General features: G+C 50.9%; 1 protein-coding gene across 1 annotated transcript in view; it reads right to left on the bottom strand.

Annotated features, from left to right (window-relative positions):
- CEP295 (centrosomal protein 295) overlaps positions 1-26,752 on the bottom strand; it is a 582,564-nt gene that overhangs the window by 363,509 nt on the left and 192,303 nt on the right. Inside the window, exons 23-24 of the mRNA XM_086935313.1 lie at positions 1,996-2,096; positions 1,307-1,448 (exon numbers count right to left, since the gene is read on the bottom strand). Coding sequence (XP_086791439.1) covers positions 1,307-1,448; positions 1,996-2,096 — 243 coding nt within the window. The remainder of the gene's footprint in view (positions 1-1,306; positions 1,449-1,995; positions 2,097-26,752) is intronic.

Consider the following 26,752-nt stretch of genomic DNA (forward strand, 5'->3'; position numbering starts at 1 on the left):
TATGATGGGCTTGGTAGGGGACATAACTAAAATTATAAAAATTCTTTTGAGCTTAAGGATTGTATTTTACTCACAGGATATTAAATTTGAGGAACATTGTGGGACAACAGAGAATTTTTGATTGTGTTGATTTGGAAAGGTGATTATTCAACCTACATATATATTTAAGTTATATTCTACCTTTAGTGAAAACCTTTAAGGAAGGTGGAGGGACTTTGGTACTGTTCTTACACGAATTGGTGTACTTGGAGTTGGTTCTATTCTTTGATTGTTCTTTTCTTTCACGGGACTCCATTAGTAAGGAATTATATGTAGACTATTTATACTGTGACGATGTATTTAATTTCGCCTCAAATGTAAAGTTTGATATTTATATATTATATGTTTGGGTTGCAGCCCTGAGGAAGTTATTGTGCTTAAACTGTGGCACAAACGAATCACGTGTTGGCTGCATTTTGGATGAAAAACAGTGGATGAATAAAATCTAACTGGATTACGAAGATTGTATAGACTGGATTAAATCAGGACTGGAATATATCATCTTCCTGCATATCTGGAGATAGAGACTTTTTGATTACTAATTTAATTTCAGAAAATATTTTTTGAGTGCTCAGGGAGAACTATTGCACCTTTGGGGTTCCACTGGACTCTGTGCACACAATACCTTACTTTGGTATAGTATATACAGAGCCAGCTTCCTACAAATCCTGGTAGCCAAAGTTTGGAACGACCTTCCCCTACACCTCAGGACCGCATCATTGCTCCAGCAATTCAGGAAAGGACTCAAGTTCTGGCTGTTTGAATGAACAGATTACCACAAAGCAGCTATCAACTCCAGCGCTGAAAAACCTTCACAGGTGATTTAATGCGCTTTACAAAACACTGATTGATTGAACGCATGTTTCTTATCACCTTTCAGTTCCCTTAGTAACCATCTTGACCGCTGTGAGCCCAGAAAAATGCTTTATATCTTTGGCAATATTTTCCTTAAGAAAGAGGTACATACTTGAGGTAAGGCTGGCAATGACCAATAATAACTTCAAGTTCTCAGCCAAGATGATCCACAATGGATCACTGACAGTGGTGTGTCGCTGTCCTAGTAGTGAAAAGACATTCAGACCAAAAATAATCAAACGCAGTAGTAACTTGCACCACTGCCCACTCTTTACAAGTTTAACTAAATCTCATTATGGAGTCACCTCATTAAAACATTAATATGTTACACTGAGTATCACAGCATATTGTAGCAATAAAAAAACTAAATTATACAAAATTATGAGAATGTTTAAGAAATGAAGACACAGACCTGTATCAGCAGGACTTGAATCTGCCTTCTCACTGGTTACAATGCTCCCAGTGGAAATTGTTGTGGAAAAAATACAGTCACTTGATGCATCCACGGAATGAGAAGATTGATTAAATACTGGCAATGTAAGACAAGGCATTTCCTGCAAAAAAAATACAATTATTCTCTACAGAATGACTACATGAGTGCATTAAGTAGATAAAGCAGACAATGCAATGAGCTCAATTTAAGTGTAGAAAGCACCATTGTTCGAAAACTCTGCTTGAAAATAACCTCACCACTGCTCAATTTGCAAATAAGATGAAGAGGTTCACATATCTGTACAACCTTACTCAAGCATACATGCTTGCACCCTTATCTACAAGGCCAACCACATTCACACATGCTGAGCAACGAGTCAGTGTTAACCCAACTATAATTATTACTCAGCATGCAATATCAAATCTTATAAGACACATGTATGTTCAAGCAAGTCTCAATATTCCATCACGCAGACACAAATGCTGCCAGTGATAGCATTCCTTCCTAATCTACACTTAAACTAAACCACAATGATTACAGGTTCTATATGTGGCTATATTTGCTCACCAGTCCATTAGCACAAGATTATAGCATTTTCCACCCAGTAGGTTTGACATACAAAATATTTCAGCATAAAATTATTTTTTCCAGTTTTGCTTTTTACAAACCTCATCAGGTCTAGAATGTGTATAGTGGTGCAAGACTCCCATTCCTACAGCAGCAGCATAACTGGATCCGTACGGAACCGGTTCAGAGTCTTCAGATGGGGCTAAAATTAAAACAATCACATTAAAACCTCATAAGAATGATTGTGAAAAAGAGCAACACATACTCATAGATCCACAAACGTTAACAACTGCCCTCAATGCTATTTTCAACAAAACAATCAACCGTGTAAGGCCACTGCTAATTCTCAATTTATAGAAACTCAACTCAGACAATAGAAAAAAGGCAACTCTCCCTCTAACTTACAAGTCATATTTAGGACAGCTCATAGCCACTACTACTTGCAAAGTGTGCAAGCTAATTCAATAAGTGTCTTCTGCAAGTGCAAAATGCTCTAAACACCATGCTGAGTGTCATGGTTTGCAAATTCAATGTCAGGACCGGAGGCGAGGATTATGCTCAACTGTCTTTATTCCTTTTTTCAGCAGCTTCAACTTTAAATCAACAAAAAAACTAGCATTCCCATAGTGCATGCAGTAAGGGGCATATAGGATCCACCAATAGACTGTCCACATTGTCTACAAGTGCGTGTGCTTCCTGTGCAACCTCCTCTTTCTTTTCCTGCTTCCAGCAGATAAGTATTCTTTCCCTCTTGCTTGTTCTACGCTGGGGAATTAAATGTATATTTCGATGAGTAAATCTGTTTTGCTAGCTGGCGATGAGCTATTGGCTAATCGTGCGTTAGATTCTCTGTGTTTTACACCATTTCGGTGCTGCAGGAGCGGTTTTAGTATGTTCCACTCACGTCCCCCTCATGGAGTCCCAGGCAAGCAGTGCAGTGCGTGTGTCAGGAGAGCAGGGGGCGCGTGTCGGCGCATCTCGTTAATCCGCGTCGCGCTGGTCGGCGGGATCGACGAGTATCAGATACGGAGCCTGAGCAGTCTAGAAGCCCTTACGCCTGCATAAGTTTCAATCAATCAATCAGGGGAATTTGTAAAGCGTGCTACTCACCCGTTAGGGTCTCAAGGTGATGGGGGGGGGGGGGGTCGCTACTGCTCGAACAGCCAGGTCTTGAGTTGCTTCCTGAAGGCGAGATGGTCCTGAGTCATCCGGAGGTGGGTGGGGAGGGAGTTCCATGTCTTGGCTGCCAGGTAGGAGAACGATCTTCCTCCGGCGGTGGTTTTGCGAATCCGTGGGACGGTGGCCAGGGCGAGGATGGCGGAGCGGATCTGGCGGGTTGGTTTGTAGAAAGTGAGGCGGTTGTTGAAGTACTTGGGGCCAGCGTCATGGAGGGCCTTGTGTTCGTGGGTGAGGAGTCTGAATGTCTTGCTGACGGGGAGCCAGTGTAGATTCTTCAGATGGGCGGAGATGTGGCTGTGGCGGGGAATGTCCAGGATGAGTCTTGCTGAGGTGTTCTGTATGCGCTGTAGTCTTTTCTGGAGCTTGACTGTGGTTCCAGCGTAGTGGGTGTTTCCGTAGTCTAGGCGGCTGGTGACGAGGGCCTGGGTGACCGTCTTCCTGGTAGCGGTGGGGATCCATCGGAGGATTTTTCGGAGCATGTGCAGGGTGTTGAAACAGGACAATGAGACGGCGTTGACTTGCTTGGTCATCGTGAGGGAGGAGTCCAGGATGAAGCCCAGGTTGCATGCGTGGTCGGTGAGTTTAGGGGCGGTGCCCAGGGCAGGTAGCCACCAGGAGTCGTTCCAGGCCGAGGGGGACGGTCCCAGGATGAGGACTTCCGTCTTGTCTGAGTTCAGTTTCAGATGGCTGAGCTTCATCCATTCCGCGCCGTCCTTCATTCCTTCCTGGAGGCTGGCTCTGGCGGTGTCCGGGTCGTTGGTGAGGAAGAGAATCAGCTGTGTGTCGTTGGCGTAGGAGATTATGTTGAGGTTGTGTTTGCGTGCGATGGCCGCGAGGGGGCTCATGTAGACGTTGAAGAGGGTGGGGCTGAGCGAGGATCCTTGTGGGACGCCGCAGATGACTTTGGTAGCCGCGGACCGGAATGGGGGGAGGCGGACTCTCTGGGTTCTACCGGCGAGTTTGGGTCTGTATTCCCTCATTGCCTCAGTCTGACATCTGCACGCGGGTCCATATTGGAACGACACAAGGCGCAAGTGAGTACTTTTTCGTGAGGAGGCTGATAGGGGCGGGCCAGACGTCTAATACACCCAGTAGAGCTCAGGGTGAGTCGCCCCTTTAGCGGGTTAATATAATCCGACTAGCATGCTTAGCAAGCACAAATTAGTGACTTCAGTCACACCGCTAACAGCCTGGAAATACAGTAGAAACCCTACTAGCGCACAGAGCGTCTAGAGATACAGTTGGCCTACTTTTGCCCTAATTGCAATAGTATCACGCTCCTCATCATGGAGGACGAATATACAGAGGAGTGTCTGCAGGTTCTCCCCCTTGATGAGGAGTTTTGGATGCTTTCAATCGCCAGGCAGTGGCAGCAGCCATGGGCCCTTTTGAGCGCCGCATTATGCAAATAGCATACGCTTCCCAGGCAAAATGGCCCCAGCGCGCCCGAATCGCAAAGGCACCTCAAGCATAGATGTGGGGGGCTTTTGAGTGCTTGATGAGGGCTCTCTTGGCCAGACCAGTAGAAGGGTTGCAGTATACCATCCCAGAGGTACCCAGTTTACAGGAAGATGGGAAGGAATTCCTAAGGTGAATCCGCAGATGAGCAGGTCCCTCCAGTCCCTGGCGCCCTATAGTGTCCTTCTCCTTAGAGATACCCAAGGAAGCAGAGGAGCTCCCTGACATGTTGGTCCCTGAGGAACTAATATATCCCCGGTCCTCGGAGTGAGTGCCCTCCCGCAAGGTCTTGGCGTTTGTAGCGGGGAGCTTACGCAAACCTCTTGAGAAGGAGGTAAGAGCTTGCCTCAGAGCAGAATGCCCCCGCCCCACTGGTCAAGCTGGCGACAACGCTAGAGGCTGAACTGAAAATGGACACCTTCAAGCAGAAACCCAAAAAAGGGTACAGACAGATCCTGGAAATCTTGCCAAGATAAACTGTTGGATATATCAGGCCCCAATACAAAGATCTTGAAATTGGCGGAGGAGGCCAAACTGGCAGGCACTCCCCGATCCCCAGAAAGAGTTTCGAACTGGGCGCAGCACGTGATGGTCTTCCTGGGCAATGCTAATTGCGCCCTTTCTTTCTCCAAAAGTGGATCACAAACTGGGAGACTTGGCTTTTTCTGAAGCGAGCACGGTGGCTCAAGGCGGACTCTTTGGGGACACATTCATTAAAGAATTGACAAAGTTTGTCGCCACTTTTACGTCCTTAGATAAGGTGCAATCCTCCATTAAAAAGGTTTTCCAACCTAAAACTTTTGTCGGGCCGGCCGTGGCTGAGGGCGCTCAGCCGGTTGCTTTTACACCCAAGGCCCAGAGGAGCAGCCAGAGGCAAACCCCTGGCTACATCATATGAGCCTTTCCCCTTCCCCATTTAAAGGATGACGGTTTGCGAACACAACTAGAGGTCTATCACCTCCGACGCATGGATGTTACAGACCATACAAGGTTTCCAGATAGAATTCTACGGCTCTCCCATACAGGATGTTCGCCCCCGCCCGCTGGTTTTCGCACATGATCAGGTCAACCTCATAAATCAGGAGCTGTCGGATCTGCTGCAAAAAGGAGTGATTGTACCGATCCGTCTACATCCAAGAGGTTTCCTCATCAATATTTTTTTTGTAGACAAAACAGATGGGGATCAACGGGCGGTGATAAACCTAAGAGAGTTCAACCAATGGTTGATCTACCGCCATTTCAAAATGGAGTGCATCCATCTTCTGAGGGACCTCCTCCAGACAGACGATTGGATGTCCCAGTTGGATTTGAAAGACGAGTACTTGGGGGTCCCCATCTTTCCCCTGCACCAGCTGTTCCTACAGTTTCAGTGGAAGTATCAGGTGTACGAGTTTGCCTCCCTCCCTTTCGGTCTTTCTTCGGCCCGTGGTGCTTCACCAAGGTTCTCAAGTCAGTGGGGCAAACACTAAGAGTCAAGGGCTCTCGCCTCATCTTTTACTTCAATGACATTCTGCTCCTAGAGCAATATCTGCTCTGCCTCTCACAACAGTTGCAGGAAATGCAAATGCTACTTACCAGTATGCATATGTTCTTGCCATGTAGGGCTGCTGACATTCATATCTGTGCATAGATCGCCGCCTAGTGTTGGGTCCGGATGATTGCACATTGTTGTCCTGGAAGAGTCTTCGAAGTATCACGAGATAGGTGGCTCCTCCCCTGGACTACAGTGCGCATGGGCATCGACTCCATCCCCAGATTGTTTTTAGCCATTGTGGCCGAGATGGAGTGAACTTAGTGAATGATGACCATGCCATGAAATGATATGTAAACACTGCAGCTGCTACAGGCGCCGGGGAGGAGGGCGGGCGATATGAATGTCAGCAGCCTTACATGCCAAGAACAGATGCATACTGGTAAGTAGCATTTGCAGTTCGAGGCATGTGGGCTGCTGAATTCATATCTGTGCATAGAATACATAGCAGTCCCTCCATTAGCGGCGGCCGCCCGTGCCAGCTGCAGCAGTTTGGAAAAGTGTCTTGAGAACAGCCTGCCCTACAGCTGCCTGCTGTTTAGAGTGCACGTCTACACAGTAATGCTTAGTAAATGTATGTGTGGTAGACCATGTGGCTGCTCTACATATGTCCTCTAAGGGAATGTTTCCAAGGAAGGCCATAGAGGCCCCCAACTTTCTGGTGGAGTGGGCTCTCGGTGGAATTGTAAGAGTGCGTTTAGCCTTCGCATAACAGATCTGAATACATTTCACGATCCACCTAGCAATACCAGCCTTGGAAATAGCGTTACCTTTGTGGTGTGGCGCAAAGGCAACGAAAAGCTGCTTAGTCTTTCTAAAATCCTTGGTCCTATCAATGTAATACATTAGAGCCCTTTTAACGTCAAGGGTGTGGAGCATCCGCTCCGCCAGTGACTCAGGATTTTGAAAAAACACCGGCAACTCAATTGTTTGGTTTATGTGGAACTGAGACACAACCTTGGGTAGAAATTTAGGGTTAGTGTGGAGCACTACCCTGTTAGCATGAACCTGGAAGAAAGGCTCTTGAATTGTGAGGGCCTGCAGCTCACTAACCCTCCGTAGCGATGTAATTGCTACTAAGAAAGCCACTTTCCAAGTCAAGAACTGAAGTTCGCAAGAATGTAGTGGCTCAAAGGGAGGACCCATCAGTCTTGTAAGAACCACATTGAGGTTCCATTCTGGAGCTGGTGGGGTCCGCGGTGGAATGACCCTTTTGAGTCATTCCAGAAAAGCTTTGATAGCAGGCACTTTGAAAAGTGAAAAGTGCTGTCTATTCTGGAGGTATGCGGCCATCGCAGACAGGTGAATGCGGATGGAAGTATATGCCAAATTACACTGGTACAGATGGAACAGGTAACAGATGATGTTCTGAATGGAAGCATCTAGTGGATTAATGTTGTGGTTTGCGCAATAAATGACAAACCGCTTCCATTTGGCCGCATAACATGCTCTAGTAGTGGGCTTTCTTGCCTCCCGAATGATGTCCATGCAATTGGGAGGAAGGTTAAGGTAGCTAAACTCTAGGACCTCAGGAGCCAGATCGCCAGGTTGAGCTGTTGCGGATCCGGGTGCTGAATGTCGCCATGGCTCTGCGTCAGAAGGCTGGGTGTGAGATGAAGCCTTTGATGCGGTACCACGGAAAGTTCCAGAAACGTGGTACCAACCACAGTTGGCGAGCCCACGTTGGAGCAACTAGGATAAGAGTCATTGAGTGCTGCCTGAGCTTGCGCGCCACCAGCGGTATCAGGGGTGCTGGGGGAAAAGCGTACGCAAATTTGCCTGACCAGTTCATCCATATCGCATTGCCCTGCGATTGCGGGTGTGGGAACCTGGCGGCGAAGCTTTGGCATTTTGCGTTCTCCCTTGTGGCGAACAGGTCTATTTCTGGATGACCCCATTTTTGAAAGTACGGCTGGAGTACTGATGGATGTATCTCCCACTCGTGCATTTGGTGGCTGTGCCTGCTGAGCAGGTCCGCCATCTGATTGTCTTTGCCTGGGAGGTGTTCTGCCATGAGGAAGATGTTCCTCTGAATGGCCCACTTCCACATGCTCTGAGCCAGATGAGACAGCTGCGGAGAGTGTGTTCCTCCCTGTTTCTGAATGTAGTACATGGCCGTCATGTTGTCCGTCCGGATCAACACGACCTTGTTGCACAGATGTACTTTGAACGCCTTTAAGGCCATGAAGATCGCCATCAGTTCTAGCACATTGATGTGCATCTTCTTTTGCTGTAGTGTCCATAGTCCCTGCACTGTGTATTGGAGTACATGCGCTCCCCAACCCTGGGGAGAAGCGTCCGTCGTCAGGATGATCTGCGCCACAGGCTCTTGAAACGGTCGGCCCTTGCAAAGGTTTTGTGGATTCCACCAATGCAGAGAGTTGTATGCCTGACCGCTCACCAACACTAGGTCTTTCAATTGCCCGTGAGCCTGAGTCCACTGACGTGCTAAGCACTCCTGAAGCGGACGCATATGTAGTCTCGCGTGTGGGACTATGGAGATGCAGGAGGCCATCATGCCTATCAACTGCATGAACACTCTTGCTGGAAGCGAGTGCTGAGGTCTGAATCTTTGGATCAGCGACTGAATGCTGTTGATTCTCACTGAATTCGGCTGCGCAGTGGCCGCCAGAGTGTTTATGGTCGCACCCAGATACTGCCGTATGTGGGCGGGCTGGAGATGGGATTTTGGGTAATTCAGTGAGAACCCCAGATCGTGCAGAAGGTGAATGGTGTGGGACACGTGGTTGGCGCACTGCTGGTCCGACTTTGCTTGAATGAGCCAGTCGTCCAGATAGGGGTAGACGTGGATGTTCTGACGTCTCAGATGCGCCGCCACCGTCGCTAGGCACTTTGTGAAGACCCTGGGCGCTGTGGTGACCCCAAAAGGCAGAACCTTGAACTGGTAGTGCTGGTTTTGAATGGTGAACCTTAGGTATTTTCTGTGTGAAGGATGCAGGGGAATGTGAAAGTATGCATCCTTGAGATCCAGAGTCGCCAGGAAGTCCCCTTGCCGAAGCAGTGGGAGAACCTGCTGCAGCGTGAGCATATGGAAATGTTCTGACAGAATGTACAAGTTGAGAGGTCTGAGGTCTAGGATGGGCCTGAGGGATCCGTCCTTCTTTGGAATTAGAAAGTACAGGGAGTAAACCCCTGTACCCCTTTCCTGCAGGGGAACGAGCTCTATTGCCCTTTTTGCAGCATGACGTTGACTTCCTGCTGCAACAAGTGCAGGTGCTTGCCGGACATAGGACGGCTTTTTGGAGGTATGTTGGGTGGAGTGGATGTGAGCTCCAGACAATAACCGTATTGGATAAGAGATCTGACCCACCTGTCCGTGGTGATGGACTTCCACACAGGCAGGAACTGCTGGAGTCTCCCCCTGACCGGTGTTGCGTGGTCGGGGGGCAGTGACAAGGCGTCACTGTTTGCTGGCGGTGGAGGACCTGGAGCGGTTATTTCCACGTCCTCTGCCTTTGACGTTGTTGCCACGGTATCCACCCCGACCCTTGTTGGTATATGAGGATTGGGTGTTACTCTTATAGAATTGCGTGGATTGTGACGCTTGACCCCTTGAGGTGCCTCTGTTATTGGAGCAGCGAAAGGAACCACCCCGAAACTGCTGGGACTGCAGGGCACTCATAGATTTAGCAGCGTCAGTGTCTTTTTCATTTTTTCGAGGGTGGCATCCACTTCTGGGCCAAACAGGTGGTCTGGATTGACAGTTTGGTGTAGGATGGTAGTTTGAATGTCTGGTTTAAAGCCTGATATTCTGAGCCATGCATGTCGCGCAGTAGAACGCTAGTGTTTATTGCTCGTGAGGCGGTATCAGCCACATCCAGAGCACACTTAATTGAAGCATTGGTGATAAGCTTCCCCTCCTGAATCAACATTTCAGCTGCCTCCTTATACTGATCTGGTAAGTGCTGTAGAAGGGTCTCTAGAGTGTCGTAGTGTGCCCTGTCGTAGCGTGCAAGTAGCGCCTGCGTGTTGGATATGCGCCACATATTGGCTGCCTGCGCAGCAATACGTTTCCCCGAAGCCTCAAATACTTTTGATTCCTTGTCTGGGGGAGGAGCATCACCCGTAGTCTGTGAGTTGGCTCTTTTGCGTGCGTTGGAGACAACCAAAGAATCTAGTGGCAACTGTCCTTTGATATATGTTGGATCAGTGGGCGCTGCCTTGTACTTCTTGTCAATACGAGGATTAATGACTCTTGCCCGAGTGGGCTCCTTGAAATCTCTGGCGCATGTTTTAACACTCCTTTGAGCATTGGCAATGTCTTAACAGTTTTTTCAGCCACTGAAAAGGTGTCAAAAAGAAAACCGACGTCCACTGGGTCTGCATGGAGACCGACGTCATGATTGGCTGCAGCTCTTTCAATTAGAGCGTTGAAGGCCGCAGAGTCTTCTGTTGGGGAAGTCTTTGCAGCAAAAAGCTGCGGCTCCTGTCCCGAATGAGGGTCCCCAGGGTCGCCCCCTGCAGACCATGGCTCAGTCACATCCTCCGGGTCTGGGTAAACTGGATAAGCATACTCATCCTCATCGTTTCCATCACCCTCCTCAACATTAGAATGAGTGGGTGAGAGTTCCTGACTTTGTGGAGATGCAGGCTCCATAGGGGCAGATGCACCCGCAGAGTCCAACTTCTTTTTAAGTGGGATGTGGAAATGTTCGAAAGCCGGCTCCGGGGTGATTTTCCGTTTAAGGAGAGAGAGCTTGCCTGTGTTGGCGTCGATGATCACCTCTCGACGCTCCTCCTCCGCCAGTGCTTGATGGCGCGGGCTTGGAACCACCAACGATGCCTTTGGCGTCGAAGTCAATCTCAAGGGCACTCCGGCCCCAGGTTTCGCAGTGAAAGCCTTCGGCGCCGTCTTCGGCGGCAACGTGAAGAGAATCGGCGTCTGCGCCGGTTTCTGTAGAGGCTTGGGCGGCACAGTGTCCTTTGGCTCGACCGCCGCGGCCCCCTCCCGAATACGCTGAAGGGACTCCGTGACCTTCTTGGTGAACGAGGCGGAGGGACGGACCGGCTCGAGAGAGTCTTCCGAAGCCGGGTTCGGGTCGGCAACCAAGGACGCAGTCTTCGGAGCCGACGCAGCTCGCCCTTTTGCCTTCTCAAGTGGAAGCGGTGCAGCCAGAGACTTGGGGTCGTCCTGCCGCTTCTTTGGGGCCTTCTTATGGTCATCGACCTTCTTGGTGTCGATGCGACTCTTCAGAGCGTCGACCAACTTCGGCGCCGACGCAGCCGCGTCGGGCGTCTTCGCCTTCGGCTTCGACACCGAAGTCTTCGGATCGGCCATTTTGGCGTGGCTCTTGAGCTCGACGGCCATCTTACATTTCTTCGGCGCCGAGGCCTCCGAAGTCTTCGACCCAACCAGTGTGACTTGCGCTTTCGGTTTCGATACGGGTGGCGTCGACACCAATGGTTTCACTTTCGGTTTCTGCACCGGGAGTGGTGCCGCACCAATGTCCGTGGCCGGGCCGGAAGGCGGAGCCGTGGGACGGGTATCAAGGTCTTGGGTAAGGCCCTAAGGCGATCCCTCGACCTGGGCCTCATAATGGCGGATGGCCACGGAGTCAGTCTGAGGAAGCTCCTCCTCCGAGCTATCCTCTACGGTGGCAATGGCCGAGTCATCGTCCCCTACCTCCTCGACGACTTCCTCGAACTCCTCGTCTTCTGCGTCGTAGTTTTCCTCGGCCTCCGACGCCGGGTTAGAGTCCGAGATATTCTGGATGGTGTCGTCGTCAACATCCTCCTCGAAGATGTTCGCTGGAGGGGGTGCAGAACTCTGGGTCTGCAGTCTTGCGGCCCGGCGTAGCTTGAGAGTCTTCTTCGACCGGAACTTGGAGCAGGCCATACACTTGGCCTCGTCGTGGTCCGGTGATAAGCACTTATTGCACACTGGGTGCACGTCGATGTGCGGGTACTTTGAGGCACACACCGGGCACCTCTTAAATGGACTTCGTTCCATGATGAAGTAGTCTGGAGCGTCGTGTAGGCCCGTCCGCGCCGAAAGCACGCGGAAGGGTAGTAATGGTTCGGAGCCGATGAACAAACAAACCCGAACGATAGACAATACCGACGCGAGTCCTAAAGACCTTTTGGTCTCAAGTAAAGAAAGTTAAACAATTATCGATTCCGACAGAGGGAACCGAAACACATCCGAACCCAAAGGCGGAAAAAAACTATCTGGTGATGGAGTCGATGCCCATGCGCACTGTAGTCCAGGGGAGGAGCCACCTATCTTGTGATACTTCGAAGACTCTTCCAGGACAACAATGTGCAATCATCCGGACCCAACACTAGGCGGCGATCTATGCACAGATATGAATTCAGCAGCCCACATGCCTCGAACCTGTAGACCTTCTCCAGAGCCTGGGGTTTGTGATCAATGCCAAGAAGTCATTCCTGAAACTATCCAAGCAGGTGATCTTCCTGAGGTTTGTCATAAACTCAATGACCCTCACCCAGAGTCTCCCAGCGAGGGAGATGGCCAAGATTTGCAGGGAACTGAGGCGAATGCTAGCACATTCCTCCACCTCGTTGAGGCAGATAGCTCGTTTGGTTTGCCTTCTCGCCTCATCAATTAAGGCGATTTTCCCAGGGCCCCTCCACTACACAGATTTACAATGTCTGAAAGTCTCTCATCTTTGCAGAGGTCTACAATATTCTGACCAAGTGCCCATTACAGAGAAACTGCGAGTGGAGGTGGATGGAAGTCTGGAATGGCAGAGCCATCTTTGACTGCCATCCCAACTTAGTAATTGAATCTGACGCCAGCAAATCAGGTTGGGGAGCTCGTTGCGGAAACTCCTTTACAGGAGGAAAGTTGTCCGCAGAGGTGAGCCAGCTTCCCATCAATTGCCTAGACCTAATTACGGGGCCCTTCTCAAGCCAGTGTTGGAAGAAAGACAAGGGGTCTTGCAACACACTCCTGAAGATAGACACTGTCTCTGCGGTTCGTTACATCAACCATCTCAGAGGAACAAAGTCCAAGGCTCTAGCAGAACTGACCAAAGACCTTTGGATGTTTCGTCTCTCCCACAACATCTCAGTGACAGCGGAATACCTTCCAGGATCCTCAAATATGACAGCAGATTGAGCTCTAGGAGCTGATCAGACATGAGTCTGTGGCAAGTATATCAACCATCCTTTCAGAGACTACACAACACGTGGGACCTGTTCTCAATAGAACTCTTTGAGTCCCGTCTGGATCACCAGCTACCACGATTTTTCAGTCAGAAACTAGACCCTCTAGCTACTGCGATGGACGTCTTTCTCAAAGATTGGTCCAGGGAGACTGGGTACGCTTTCCCCCCGTTTGCGATGATAATGTGACTCACGGTGCAAATCTGCAGACAACAGGCGAGGGTGGTGTTGATTACCCCGTATTGGAGGGCTCAAGTGTGGTTTCCAGTTCTTCTGGAACTTTCCTTGGATTCTCCAATCCTTATACCCCAAGATCCATTTCTTCTGAGGGATCCCCAAGTCAATCCCCATCCTCTAGTCCAGCAAGGGTGAATGCCCTTGGTAGCCTGGCGGATTTCAGGCAAGCCCTACAGATCAGCATGGACCAGATGGGTCAGTTGGTGTGTTCAAAATGATCAGGATCCCATGGGGTGCGAAGTGAAAGCCATTAAGAATTTCTTGGCGTCATTAGAAGCCCAAGGTATGGCGTACTGCACTATCAACTCTTACAGATCAGCGATCTTAGCGGTCCACGTGCCTATCCAAGGGGAACCAGTTAGGAAACATCAGATAGTCTGTCAATTTGTGCTAAGAATTCGCCTCACGCTCCCTCCGGAGCCCAGGTATTCGTCACTATGGGACGTCAATAAGGTTCTGCACCTATTCCAATCTTGGTAGCCTAATAAATATTTTCCCATAAGGAGCGGTCAGCTTAACTGGCCATGCTCTTGTGCCTAGTGTCATGTCAGCGTGTGTCCAACGTTAGAGCTCTAGACATTTCCGGAAGGGTTTTTGTAGAAATAAAGAAGTCTCGTAGACAGCTCTTTTAAATGTAGTTTATTCTTCAAGTTACATCTTGGTAAATTCCATTTTAAGTCTTAATATAAGCCCCAGCAGGAGCAGCCTACTGATTGCTCAGCCCATCTTCTCCAACTGCTCGCCCTTCAAGTACAAACATCCATAACATGCCAAATGACATCATATAGCTAGAGCATCAGGCAGAGAATCAGGGCAAGGGAGATGCATTACATAAGAAGCAGATTACTACAGTTTTCACCCCTCAAGGCATCACCTTCCATATTGTTCGTAGAACCAAATCAGATTCCAGGATGGTGTCCTATCCAGCATTTGATAATTCCCCTAAATTGTGCGTCGTCCGACGCCTCATGGAATATGACGGAATAAATCTGTCCTGCATGGAAACACCAATTATTGATTTCCCTAAGGAAGCCTTTCAAATCGGTAACGCCACCAACCATAGCCCGTTGGATCAGATGGGTGGTGCAGGAAGCGGGTATAAATGTTAGCAATTTGGCGCCCATTCAGTGAGGCGAGCAATGACTTCAAAAGCTTTCTCCTTAGAGGCCTGGGTCGGGGATGTTATAAACGCCGCAGACTGGTCATCAGACTATGTTCAAGAGATTCTACTTTAAACCAGTCATGGACATGGCATTGTTGGTCTAGTGATGCTTACCTGGGTTTACCTTGAGATCTGAGTCATTGGTCTGTCTTTCGGTTTCTTCCAGGTTCTGAGGGTTCCAAAGCAGACTGACAAGATTCGAGGATAATGTGGTCATAGTCCAGAAAGAGGAGGTTGCACAAGAAGCACACACCCTCATAGAACATGCGGACTGCCTATTGATGGATCGTAGATGACCCTTACTGCATGCACTATGGGAATGCTCTTTTTTTTGCGGATTTAAAGTTCAGGCTGCTGGAAAAAGAATAAAGAAAGTTGAGCATAATCCTCGCCTCGGCGCCCGTAATAGAATTGAAACTTTCCGTGATGATTGCTAGGAAACTTTTCATTATACTGGATTTTGAGCTAGAGAAGATTCATATTGGTTGTTACGTTTTTGGCTCAATGTCAACTGAAAGTGCAAAAATAAAAGGCCAAATAAAATGAGCAAAGACCAGGCCAAGGGTTTTAACTTTGTCACAAGTATACCGGGAAGATGGAAACAAATATGTAACCTCTGCTCCCAGTTAGATCAGGTCACACTATTGAGTACAGAAAAACTGAGGTCAAAAAGCACAGTATTGTTGGTTATCACCTGGTTAGCGATATCTGTGACATTATTAAGCTTCTGATCACGGTCTACCTGAACATGGGAAATTTTCAATATTGTCCTGGAGTTGCCATTACATCTTATTAAGAGAAGAACGTTGTGTGTAACACAGTTAGTCATCCAGCTCTTGAAGTAATGCCAATGAAAAAACAAAGGCACAGATTACCAATGACCCACTCATACCGTTTTTAATTCCAAAACCATGAGTATGTGGGCAGGCGATAAAAAATACCAGCTGCAGAAAACAGAGGTCAGACAGCTAGAGACAAAGCTTTAGGTTATGCAGCTCACTTTATATGCCCGGCTTTGGGTCCAGGTCAAACAAGGTGAAATACGTTAACTGTGGCCATGAGACATGACAGTGAAGGGAATCCTAGAACACAAGAATGTTATTTGCCCCCAAAACCCCAATCACATGTCCACTAGGAAGGCCAAGTGACAGAGATACAGTTCCTCCACCCATACTACTGAGCTAGTAAAGATTATAACAAACAAAAAAAAGAAAAATCCCAAAAAAGAAAGTAAATAAGCAAGATGCCAGGGAAGCCACAGGAAACCTCAGCTAAATTCTTATCCATGCATATACTTGAACATTCACTGGCAAAGTCAAGGTCTCGTCTTTTTAATAAGGGACAAACTATTGGATTTGCCAATGCTGATTAGGAAACCATAATTTGAAAAAATTTGAGATTTAAAAAAAATATCTAAATACTCGAGGATAAGCACTTTGTAGGAAGTGAATATGCTACTTACCAGTATGCATCTGTTCTTGGCATGTAGGGCTGCTAACATTCATATCTGTGCATAGATCGCCGCCTAGTGTTGGGTCCGGATGATTGCACATAGTTGTCCTGGAAGAGTCTTCGAAGTATCACGAGATAAGTGGCTCCTTCCCTGGACTACAGTGCGCATGGGCATCGACTCCATCCCCAGATTGTTTTTAGCCATTGTGTAGAGATGGAGTGAAATAGTGTAAATGATGTCCATGCTAATGTGTGAATGCAAGAAATTACCTACAGCCGCTACGGGCGCCGGGGAGGAGGGCGGGCGATATGAATGTTAGCAGCCCTACATGCCAAGAACAGATTCATACTGGTAAGTAGCATATTCAGTTTGAGGCATGTGGGCTGCTAAATTCATATCTGTGCATAGAATACATAGCAGTCCCGCCAATAACGGCGGCCGCCCGTGCCGGCTGCAGAAGTTTGAAAAAGAGTTTTAAGAACAGCCTGACCTACAGCTGCCTGCTGTTTGGAATGCACATCTACACAATAGTGTTTAGTAAAGGTGTGTGGAGTAATCCACGTGGCTGCTCTACAAATATCTTCCAAAGGAATATTACCTAGGAAAGCCATGGAGGCCCCTAACTTGCGTGTGGAGTGGGCCCTGGGGGGGGACTGTTAAAGTGTGCTTAGCCTTGTGGTAGCAAATTTGAATACACTTAACGATCCACCTGGCTATTCCTGCCTTGGAAATGGGGTTGCCTTTGTGCTGGGCTGAGAAGGCAACAAATAGCTGTTGTGTCTTTCTTAAGCTTTTGGTCCTGTCAATGTAGTACATTAATGCTCGTTTGACATCAAGCGTGTGGAGCATTCTTTCTGCTACTGTTTCAGGGTTTTGAAAGAATGTGGGTAGTTCAATGGTTTGATTGACATGAAACTGCGACACCACCTTAGAGAGAAACTTAGGGTTAGTGCGCAGCACTACCCTGTTAGGATGAATTTGAATAAATGGCTCTTGTATCGTGAGCGCTTGTAGCTCACTAACACGCCGTAGCGACGTGATGGCAATGAGAAAAGCCACTTTCCATGTTAAGAACTGGATCTCACAGGAATGTAGAGGCTCAAAGGGTGGTCCCATCAACCTGGTGAGGACCACATTGAGGTTCCACACAGGAGCTGGTGGGGACCTGGGGAGGATGACTCGTTTCAGCCCTTCCAGGAATGCTTTGATGGCAGGCACCCTGAAAACTGAGAGGTGCTGCCTGTTTTGGAGATAAGCCGCTATGGCGGATAAGTGTATCCGAATGGAAGCATACGCCAGATTACACTTGTAAAGATGTAACAAATAGATGATATTAGGAATGGATGCATCTAGCGGGTTGATATGATGTTTTGTACAGTAAATGACAAACCGCTTCCACTTTGCCGCATAGCAAGCTCTGGTTGTTGGCCTTCTTGCCTCCTGGATGATGTCCATGCATTCCGGGGGCAAATTAAGGTAGCCAAACTCTAAGACCTCAGGAGCCAGATCGCTAGGTTCAGCTGTTGCGGATCTGGGTGCTGAATGTCACCATGGTTCTGCGTCAAGAGCTTGGGAGTGAGGCGAAGCCTTTGATGTGGTACCACGGAGAGTTCCAGAAACGTGGTGTACCAAGGCTGGCGCGCCAACGTTAGAGCAACCAGGATGAGTGTCATCGAGTGTTGCAGCAGCTTCCGTGCCACCAGCGGTATGAGAGGCGCTGGGGGAAAAGCGTGCGCAAATTTGCCTGACCAGTTCATCCATATCGCATTGCCCTGCGACTGTGGGTGTGGGAACCTGGCGGCGAAGCTTGGGCATTTTGCGTTCTCCCTTGTGGCAAACAGGTCTATCTCTGGATGACCCCACTGCTGGAAGTACGGGTGGAGTACTGATGGATGTATCTCCCACTCGTGCATTTGGTGGCTGTACCTGCTGAGCAGATCCGCCATCTGATTGTCCACGCCGGGAGGTGTTCCGCCATGAGGAAGATGTTCCTCTGAATGGCCCACTTCCACATGCTCTGAGCCAGATGAGACAACTGTGGAGAGTGTGTGCCCCCCTGCTTTTGGATATAGTACATTGCCGTCATGTTGTCCGTCCGGATCAACACGACCTTGTTGCACAGATGTACTTTGAAGGACTTCAGTGCCATTAAGATTGCCATCAGTTCTAAGTAGTTGATGTGCATCCTTTTCTGCTGTGTCAACCATAGCCCCTGCACTGTGTAGTGGAGTACATGCGCTCCCCAACCCTGGAGGGATGCGTCCGTAGTCAGGATTATTTGTGGCACAGGCTCCTGGAACGGTCGGCCCTTGCAAAGGTTGTGTGGAGTCCACCAATGCAGAGAGTTGTATGCCCGACCAGTTACCAACACTAGGTCTTTCAACTGCCCTTGAGCCTGAGTCCACTGGCGCGCCAAGCATTCCTGAAGCGGACGCATATGCAACCTCGCGTGCGGGACTATGAAGATGCAGGAGGCCATCATGCCTATCAACTGCATAAACACTCTCGCAGGGAGTGAGTGCTGCGGTCTGAATCTCTGAATCAGCGACTGGATGCTGTTGATCCTCGCTGTGTTCGGCTGAGCTGTAGCAGTCAGAGTATTTATAGTCGCGCCCAAATACTGCCGCACATGTGCTGGCTGAAGGTGCGACTTTGGATAGTTGAGCGAAAATCCCAGACTGTGAAGGTGAATAGTGCGGGACATGTCTGCGGCGCACTGCTGTGCCGACTTGGCTTGAACGAGCCAGTCGTCCAGGTAAGGGTAGACATGTATGTTCTGTCTCCTGAGGTGCGCCGCCACCGTCGCCAGACACTTTGTGAACACTCTGGGAGCAGTGGTCACCCCGAAAGGTAGGACCCTGAACTGGTAATGCCTGTTTAGAATGGTGAACCGGAGGTATTTTTTGTGGGATGGATGTAGTGGTACGTGAAAGTAAGCATCCTTGAGGTCCAAGGTTGCGAGAAAGTCTCCCTGGTTTAACAGTGGAAGAACTTGCTGCAGAGTTAACATGTGGAAGTGTTCTGAAAGAATATACATGTTGAGGGGGCGTAGGTCCAGAATGGGTCTGAGTGAGCCGTCCTTTTTTGGGATTAAGAAGTACAGGGAATAAACCCCTGTGCCTTGTTCCTCCAGTGGCACGAGCTCTATTGCGCCTTCTTGCAGCATCACAAGAACCTCTTGCTGCAATAAGTGCAAGTGCTCTGCCGACATAGGACGTTGTCTTGGGGGTATGTTGGGTGGAGTGGACGTTAACTCCAAACAATAGCCGAACTGGATAAGTTTCCTTACCCACCTGTCTGTGGTGATGGACTTCCAGACCGGTAGGAACTGCTGGAGTCTCCCCCGACAGGTGTTGGATGGTCGGGGGGCAGTGACAGGAAGTCACTGTTTGTTCGCGGCAGAGGAACGGGAACTGTTGTTGCCTCTGCCCCTGCCCTTGGCGTTGTTTCCTCTGTAACCTCCTCTACCCTGTTTGGTGTATGAGGATTGTGCCCCACTTTTACTGAATTGCGCCTGCTGTGCCAAGTGTCCTCTGGTAACACCCCGAGTGCCTGAGCGACGAAAAGTGCTCCCTCTGTATTGCTGAGACTGAAGTGCACCCATGGATTTTGCCGTCTCAGTATCTTTTTTAATTTTTTCGAGGGTGGAGTCCACCTCAGGGCCAAACAGTCTGTCTGGATTAACGGGCTGGTTGAGGATAACAGTCTGTATCTCTGGCTTGAACCCTGAGATGCGGAGCCATGCTTGACGCCGTAACATCACACTAGTATTTATTGCTCTGGCTGCCGTATCCGCAACGTCTAGCGCACATCTAATTGCAGCGTTGGAGATGAGCTTGCCTTCTTGGATAAGCATCTCAGCTCCTTCTTTAAACTCGTCTGGAAGGTGTTGTAAAAGCTGCTCTAAGGTGTCATAGTGTGCTCTGTCGTATCTGGCTAGCAGAGCTTGTGTGTTGGATATGCGCCAGATGTTTGCTGCCTGCGCTGCCACCCTTTTCCCCAATGCCTCCAGCACTTTAGACTCTTTGTCTGGGGGAGGAGCTTCACCTGTTGTCTGTGAGTTCGCCCTTTTGCGAGCATTAGAGACCACCAAAGAGTCCAGAGGCAACTGGCCCTGTATGTAAGTTGGGTCCCCAGGTGCCGGCCTGTATTTTTTCTCTATTCTAGGGTTGACAACCCGAGCTCTTGTTGTTTCCTTGAAAATGTATGTGGCATGCTTAAGAACACCCTTAAGCATTGGAAGTGTTTTTATGGTTTTCTCAGCAGTAGAGAAAGTGTCAAATAGAAAGTCAACGTCCACAGGGTCAGCGTGCATTTCCACCTTATGGTTTGTAGCTGCCCTTTCAATTAAGGCATTGAACGCCGCAGAATCTTCTGTAGGAGAAGGCTTTGCACCTAAAGATTGTGGGTCATGGACAGCTTGTTGGTCCCCTTGATCACCTGAGGCTAACCATGAGTCCTGTTGCTCATCAGGGTCAGTGTTTTCTGGAAAAGTATACTCCTCGTCCTGATCACCTAGTTCTCCATCTGAGCAAGTGGGTGAAGGCGATGGGCTCCTTGCAGGATGCAGAGGAATGCGTTCAACAAGTTCCGGCGTTTCTGGCGCTGGCTTTTTCTTTTTCAGAGGGATTACAAACGACTCCAAAGGCTGTGAAGTAATCTTCCTCTTATAGAGCGTCAATTTTCCCGTGTCGGCGTCGATATACTGTTCCGACTGCTCGTCCAATAAGGGTTGTCGACTCAAACTGCCACTCAGCTGAGTATGCCCTACCCCTTCTGAGTCCTTAGGCACCGACCGTGGTGCAAAGGTTTTTGGCACCACTTTGGGTGGTAGAGTAAAGAGGAGCGGCTTGGAGCTCTTTCTCGGTTCCGGTACTGGAGTAGGTACCGAGGGTGTCTTTGGCGCCGACGTCAGCTCTTTCTCCCGAATACGCTTGAGGGAGTCTGCCACTTGCTTCGTAAAAGAAGAGGACGGTTTCGTCGACCCGACTGAGGACCTCGATCCACCCCAGGGGAAGACTGGAGCGTCGATGAATCCTTGTGTTTAGCTGGAGGCGCAGACGTAGTCTCGACAACTGCGCGTCCGCCACCATCCACGGCCCCATGCGTCGACGACGATGGCTTCGGATCGGCGGACTTTCCCTTCGGCGCAGTGGCTCCAGACTTCGGCTCGGTGCCCTTTGCCGATTTGGCCTCGACGGCTGGTTTGCTTGTAGATGCGGTAGGCTTGACCGCCGACGGCTCGACGGTGTCTTCGGTTTCGGTGCTGCGTCGGCCATCTTAGATTTGGTCGATCCTGAAGGTTTCACTTTCGGTTTTGATTTAGGCAATGGCGGCTCCGTAGAGGCGTCCGTAGCCGGGCCAGAAGGCGGGGCCGAGGAGCGAGGTGTAGGGTCGTGGGTAAGGCCTTGTGGCGATCCCGTGACCTGAGCCTTTGTATGTTCGGGGCATAGCTCATCCTCCGAGCTATCTTCCATGGCCCCAAAAGGTTCTTCGTCGTCCCCTACCTCCTAGACGTCTTCCTCGAGGTCTTGGTCTTCTTCGTAGTTGGCCTCGACGTCCGCCGATGGAGGTGAAATCTGCAGGTGAAGAAGTTCTTGGTCGCCTGCATCGGGGCTGTCGAAGATGTCCACTGGTGCCGGTGCTGATCGCTGGGCCTGGAGGCGCGCCACGCGCCGAAGCTTGATCGTCTTCTTCGATCGAAACCTGGAACAGGCCATACAGCTGGCCTCGTCGTGGTCCGGCGATAAGCATTTGTTGCACACAGGGTGCACGTCGATGTGTGGGTACTTCGAACCACACATGGGACAGTACTTGAACGGACTCCGTTCCATTGTAGAATCGTCAGGGTCTTGCTGCGTCGACAGGGCCTCGATGACCGAAGAGTCACGCGACTCCTCCGATATCCGACTCGACGAGCCGGAGTATACACGAGACCGAACGCGAACAATACCGACGAAGTAAGGAAAGCCTTTTGGCCTTCAAGAAGTTGTTTTATCGATTCCGAACAGGAGACGTCGAAATCACATCCGAACCCAATGGCGGAAAAAAACAATCTGGGGATGGAGTCGATGCCCATGCGCACTGTAGTCCAGGGGAGGAGCCACCTATCTCGTGATACTTCGAAGACTCTTCCAGGACAACAATGTGCAATCATCCGGACCCAACACTAGGCGGCGATCTATGCACAGATATGAATTTAGCAGCCCACATGCCTCGGACCTGGCTCTTTATATAGCACACCAAAAAGAAATATACTGTGCAAGGAGTCCAGGTATTCTCTTATGAGGACAGGGACTTGCTCTAGCAAACCCAAGATGCTCTCTTAGAGGGTAGCGTGGTTGAGCCGCATTAGGCTTATCAGAGGGAAATGTTACACATCTGTACCTGACCAGGGCTGAAAATAAGTTTTTAAGGGCAATTGTGAACCTCCCCGAATGTACACTGTTGGACTTGGCCTCCTCCCCCGAAATGTTTCGCTTTTGACCCCCTGGACTAGGATGTCTCCCCCATGGTAGTAAACCTGTATAGGCCATGTGTGGTAAGAGTTGCCCTGTTTGAAAATTGTAATGTCACGAAATGGTGTGCAGGAAATGTTCCCCCATTTTAGAAATGCACTGGATTCAAATGTTCTGTATTTAAAATGGATGCCATGGCCATGGGTTTTGCCACCTGACTGCCATAAGTCAGCGGCCTAGATATTATTACCCAGCCACCCCTAGCTTTTGGAGGGAAAGCCTGGCACCCAGGGTGCTCAAACCCTCCCCTTGAGCCAGTTTAGGCCAGCTTTGCCAACATTCTAGAAGGTTCTGGCACTGCCTGGGAGGAGGGTATAAGTAAGGGGGAAGTGCCACCATGCAGCCAGACAGAGCTGGGACAGGAACGTGAGGGGACCTGCTGCAAAGTGTTACCGCCACATGGGCCTGCGAGCTGGGCCCTGCACCCCTCAAAAAACCCCTCTACTGTCCCCGGGGCCCCTGCCAAAGGAGGGCCCCTCTCCCTAGGTCTCTGACACTGTGGGGACCGTGAATGACGTCAGCGCTACGCGACAGAAGCCCCAGGAGGTGAGGCGCGTGCCCCTGAGGAACTGCTGTGGGACTGTCCACCCCCTTGTGAAGCTGTGGCCCCCTTTGGAAGCGCTGGGCTGTGAGGAGCCTACTGTGAAGTGCTGTGGACTGCTGCCTGGCATAAGCTGCTGCGTTGCCCCCTAAGCGCTGTGAGTCCAAAGACTGTTGCAGCCTGGGATACTGTGGCGTGCTCAAGCACTGTGCCCCGTGACGGTTGTGGCCCCCGAAGTGCTGTTGGCCCTGAGAGCTGTGTGGGCAGAGGGAGGAGCTGTGCTGCGTGAATAGCGCCCTTTTTGCCGAGAGGAATTGGTGCACTTTTGTCGGCATAAATAATTAACGGTAGCCTATCCCTTTACTGCGGCCGGAAATCACCGCCGTGGCCCGGCTCTGACAAGGAGACCCCTGCTGTGTTGGGCATCGTCGCGGCAGCCCCCGGTGCCAGGAGAGGGCCGCCGATGTGAAGAGAGGGCCGCGTTAGGCCCTGAGGCCGCCGTCATCCTCATCACGTGACCGGGGCGCCGCGTCAGTAGCCGTGCCCCCGCCCCTGCTGGTGCCTGATTGGCCCGCGCGGCCATGCCCCTGGAAGGCCGCGCAGGGATTGGCTTGCGGCCGGGCAGCCAGAGAAGGAGAGGCCGACCCCGAGCCCCGGGTCCCCGTGAGGAAGGGGGACCCGAGTGAAGCGCCGGTGCGGGGCCTCCGTGGTCGAGGGGGAGCCCCGCCGAGAGAGCGACCGGAGTGGGAGCCCACCCCGCCGGTCTGAGAGGTCCAAGAGAAGCGCGGCTGGCCACCTAGAGGGAGCCCTCTGTTGTGAGGAGAGCTCCGGGAGGAGAGTGCTGCGCGGCGGGGGCCTCGAGGCACATTGCCGGTGCCTGCCCCCTCCGTCTTGAAGCCCCAGGGTCCCAGTGAGGTAGGAGGGGCCCGGGTGAAACTGGAAGGGCGAGGGACGCAGGGAGAAGCCGCAGAAGACCCCAGCGGCCTCGCGCATGCCGCTTTCAAGTCCCGGGTCCCCGTGAGGCAGAGGGGTCCGGGGGAAGCTGGAAGTGCCGGGAGTCCGGAGCCGGAGGGCTCCTCACCTACGCCCCAGAGCCAGGAGAAGCGACCCGACAGCTTTGCGGGGCTCCCGGGAGGTCGAGGGAGCCCCGTGTGAGGTGGGAGGAAAGCCAGGCATCACCGCGTTCGCCCCTGTGGCCTCCCCAAGGCCGTTTTGAACCCCCGGGCCCCCTGTGAGGAAGAGGGCCGGGATGAAGCAAGTGTGCCCCGCCGGTCTGCTCCCGAGGAGAGCCTCTCCAGAGGACGCCTGCAGTACCTACCGAGCCCCGCAGGAGCCTTCGAGAGGAGCCCGGTGAGTGGGGCCTGCGTTAAACTGTGTGGGGGGCTAGAGAGGGCAAAGGGACACAGGGTCGGTGTCCGCCCCCTCCCCTTTGTGGACTGATAGGGGCCCAAGTGCCCAGAACAAGGGTAAAGGCCGCTAGTGACTGCTGGGGAATTAGTTAACCCCAGGACGCCAGTTAGGCCCCACTGAACTGCCTACAGAGACCCCGGTTAATCATAAAGGCCGCGGGGGAAATGTAGAATGTTGTAGGGGCTCCCAGGGAAATGTTTGATACGCATAGCCAGGTGATATGCCTAATGAAATGCACATTTTTACCTGTTGCCTGATGTTCCCTGAAATGTTTAGGCCTGACAACCAATCTATATGTTTATGCCCCGAGGAGGGTTTGCCCTAGGTTGGGGTTCATAGGCCCAGAGTCAGGCCCATGGTACATGCATAAATGCCCCCAGGTTTAATGTGATTTGGGCCTAGTGTTCACGTGACTGCTATCTGCCTGACCTCCATGAGTTAGGGCCGAGCTTTATGTTAATGCTGGGGTGATGCTTAGGCAGATGGTTTCGCGCCCAGGGGGCTGATGGCCTAGTATGAATGCTTGATGGGGGGTTATGTATGCTGTTATATACTCCCTGATGTCTTATACTAGTGGTCCTGCCCCAATGCTGGCCTGACGTGTCATTCCATGCCCCTGGTTGCATCCCATGTTAATGAGCAAGACTTGCTGCTTTATTACAGGTGCTTCTGTCTGTTATGTGCTGAGATGCCATGAAGTTTTTCCTTTACAGGGGACGGGTTGGAGTTATAGTGCATGGTGTGTACTTATGCTGATGTGTATTTTGTAATTACAGCCTACCACTAAAGATGAGAGCCTGAGTTGGCCCGCCATATTGACCCCAGGTTTAATGTCAATTTAATCACATTCTTCTTTATTTCAGCCATGGACTTACGGGCTGGACCGCTTTCCCATGGTCCCCCTTGTAAATAATCCCCCTTGTAAATAATCCCCCCTGATACACTTGGCTCTGGTGCCAGTTGGCACTGTGTTGTGATACCACTGTTTATATATAGCGCAAATCACCGACCGGTTTCTAAGCTCTTGCTTAGGGAACACGTCCTGGTATTCCCCGGTGAGATAACCCCGGCAGGGTATCCGCAAGGTGAAAGCCAGGCATCCCGCGGCGAGGGGCCGTTGTGGAGATTAAGCAAGCTATTGCCCAGAGTCGCAGAGTGTGAACCCATGAATCGAGTAGGCACCGGAGCGAGAATTGTCGAGTCCATGGACATTTTGGGACTCAAGACCCCGCCGAGCCGGGAATTGAACCCTGGTCCCGGGCTGACCTCTGCTTCCAGGTCTGTCTCCTCTAACCAGTGAGCCACACTTCTCCGTGAGTGCTTCTGCCTGAGTGCTTCACATGTCCTCCGAAGTTTGGCCTGCCCGCTTGGTTCCATGCTACTCCCTTGGAGATTTGGTAACCCCATTTCTTACATACACCTTTAACCCCTCCCCTGCTGGTGACGTAACCACTCCGTCATCAGCCGCGGTTGCGCTGTGCTGATGACGGAGCGGTTCCGTCACAGCCCGCTCGGCACGCCTGCGGATCCCGCACCTGCGCTGAGCGTTCCATTGAGCAGGCGGGGCCGTGACGGAACCGCTCCGTCATGAGCACAGCGCCACCGCGGCTAGTGACGGAGCGGTTCAGTCACCAGCATGGGCGCGCCGCGCGGCCCCCCCCGCCCCCTTAGCACGTGAAGGGGTTAATACCCCTTAGATCCGATTTAGGGCTAAGATGTATAGGATATTATGCTATCTAAGGGCGCTCACCTTTTGGTTGAGATTCTGGGTGAGTAGAATAAAGGTGTGCTATGATCGAACTGCTTGATTTACATAGAAAAACTAGGCGAAACAAATGCCTTAAACAATTGAGGGATTGGTTCACTAAGCTAAGTATGAGCTATCTATGGGATGACCCAGGGTGCATCCAGAAGGCGGCTATTCCGTTCTTTAAAAAAAGGTTCTGGGGGAGAGAATGGGGGAAAGTGAACTCACCTGTCGCCACGCCGTGAGGGCAACGGCCTGCACTCTGCCACACAGGACAGCCGTGAGGGGAACGGCACAAGTCGCGCTGCGGACACGCCGGTAGCAGCGGGAGGACCACAGTTCCCAGCTGCCCCGGGGACCCTGTGACGCCGCACACGCGCCCGGAGGCGCTTCAAATCAGCAGAACGCATCTCGCCCCGCGAGTCGTGCACGGGAGCAGCCGGGCTAAGCCCGGGCAAAGGGCGGGCCCTCTG

Source organism: Lissotriton vulgaris, chromosome 8 (genome assembly GCF_964263255.1).
Source record: "Lissotriton vulgaris chromosome 8, aLisVul1.2, whole genome shotgun sequence".
Lineage (NCBI taxonomy): Eukaryota > Metazoa > Chordata > Amphibia > Caudata > Salamandridae > Lissotriton > Lissotriton vulgaris.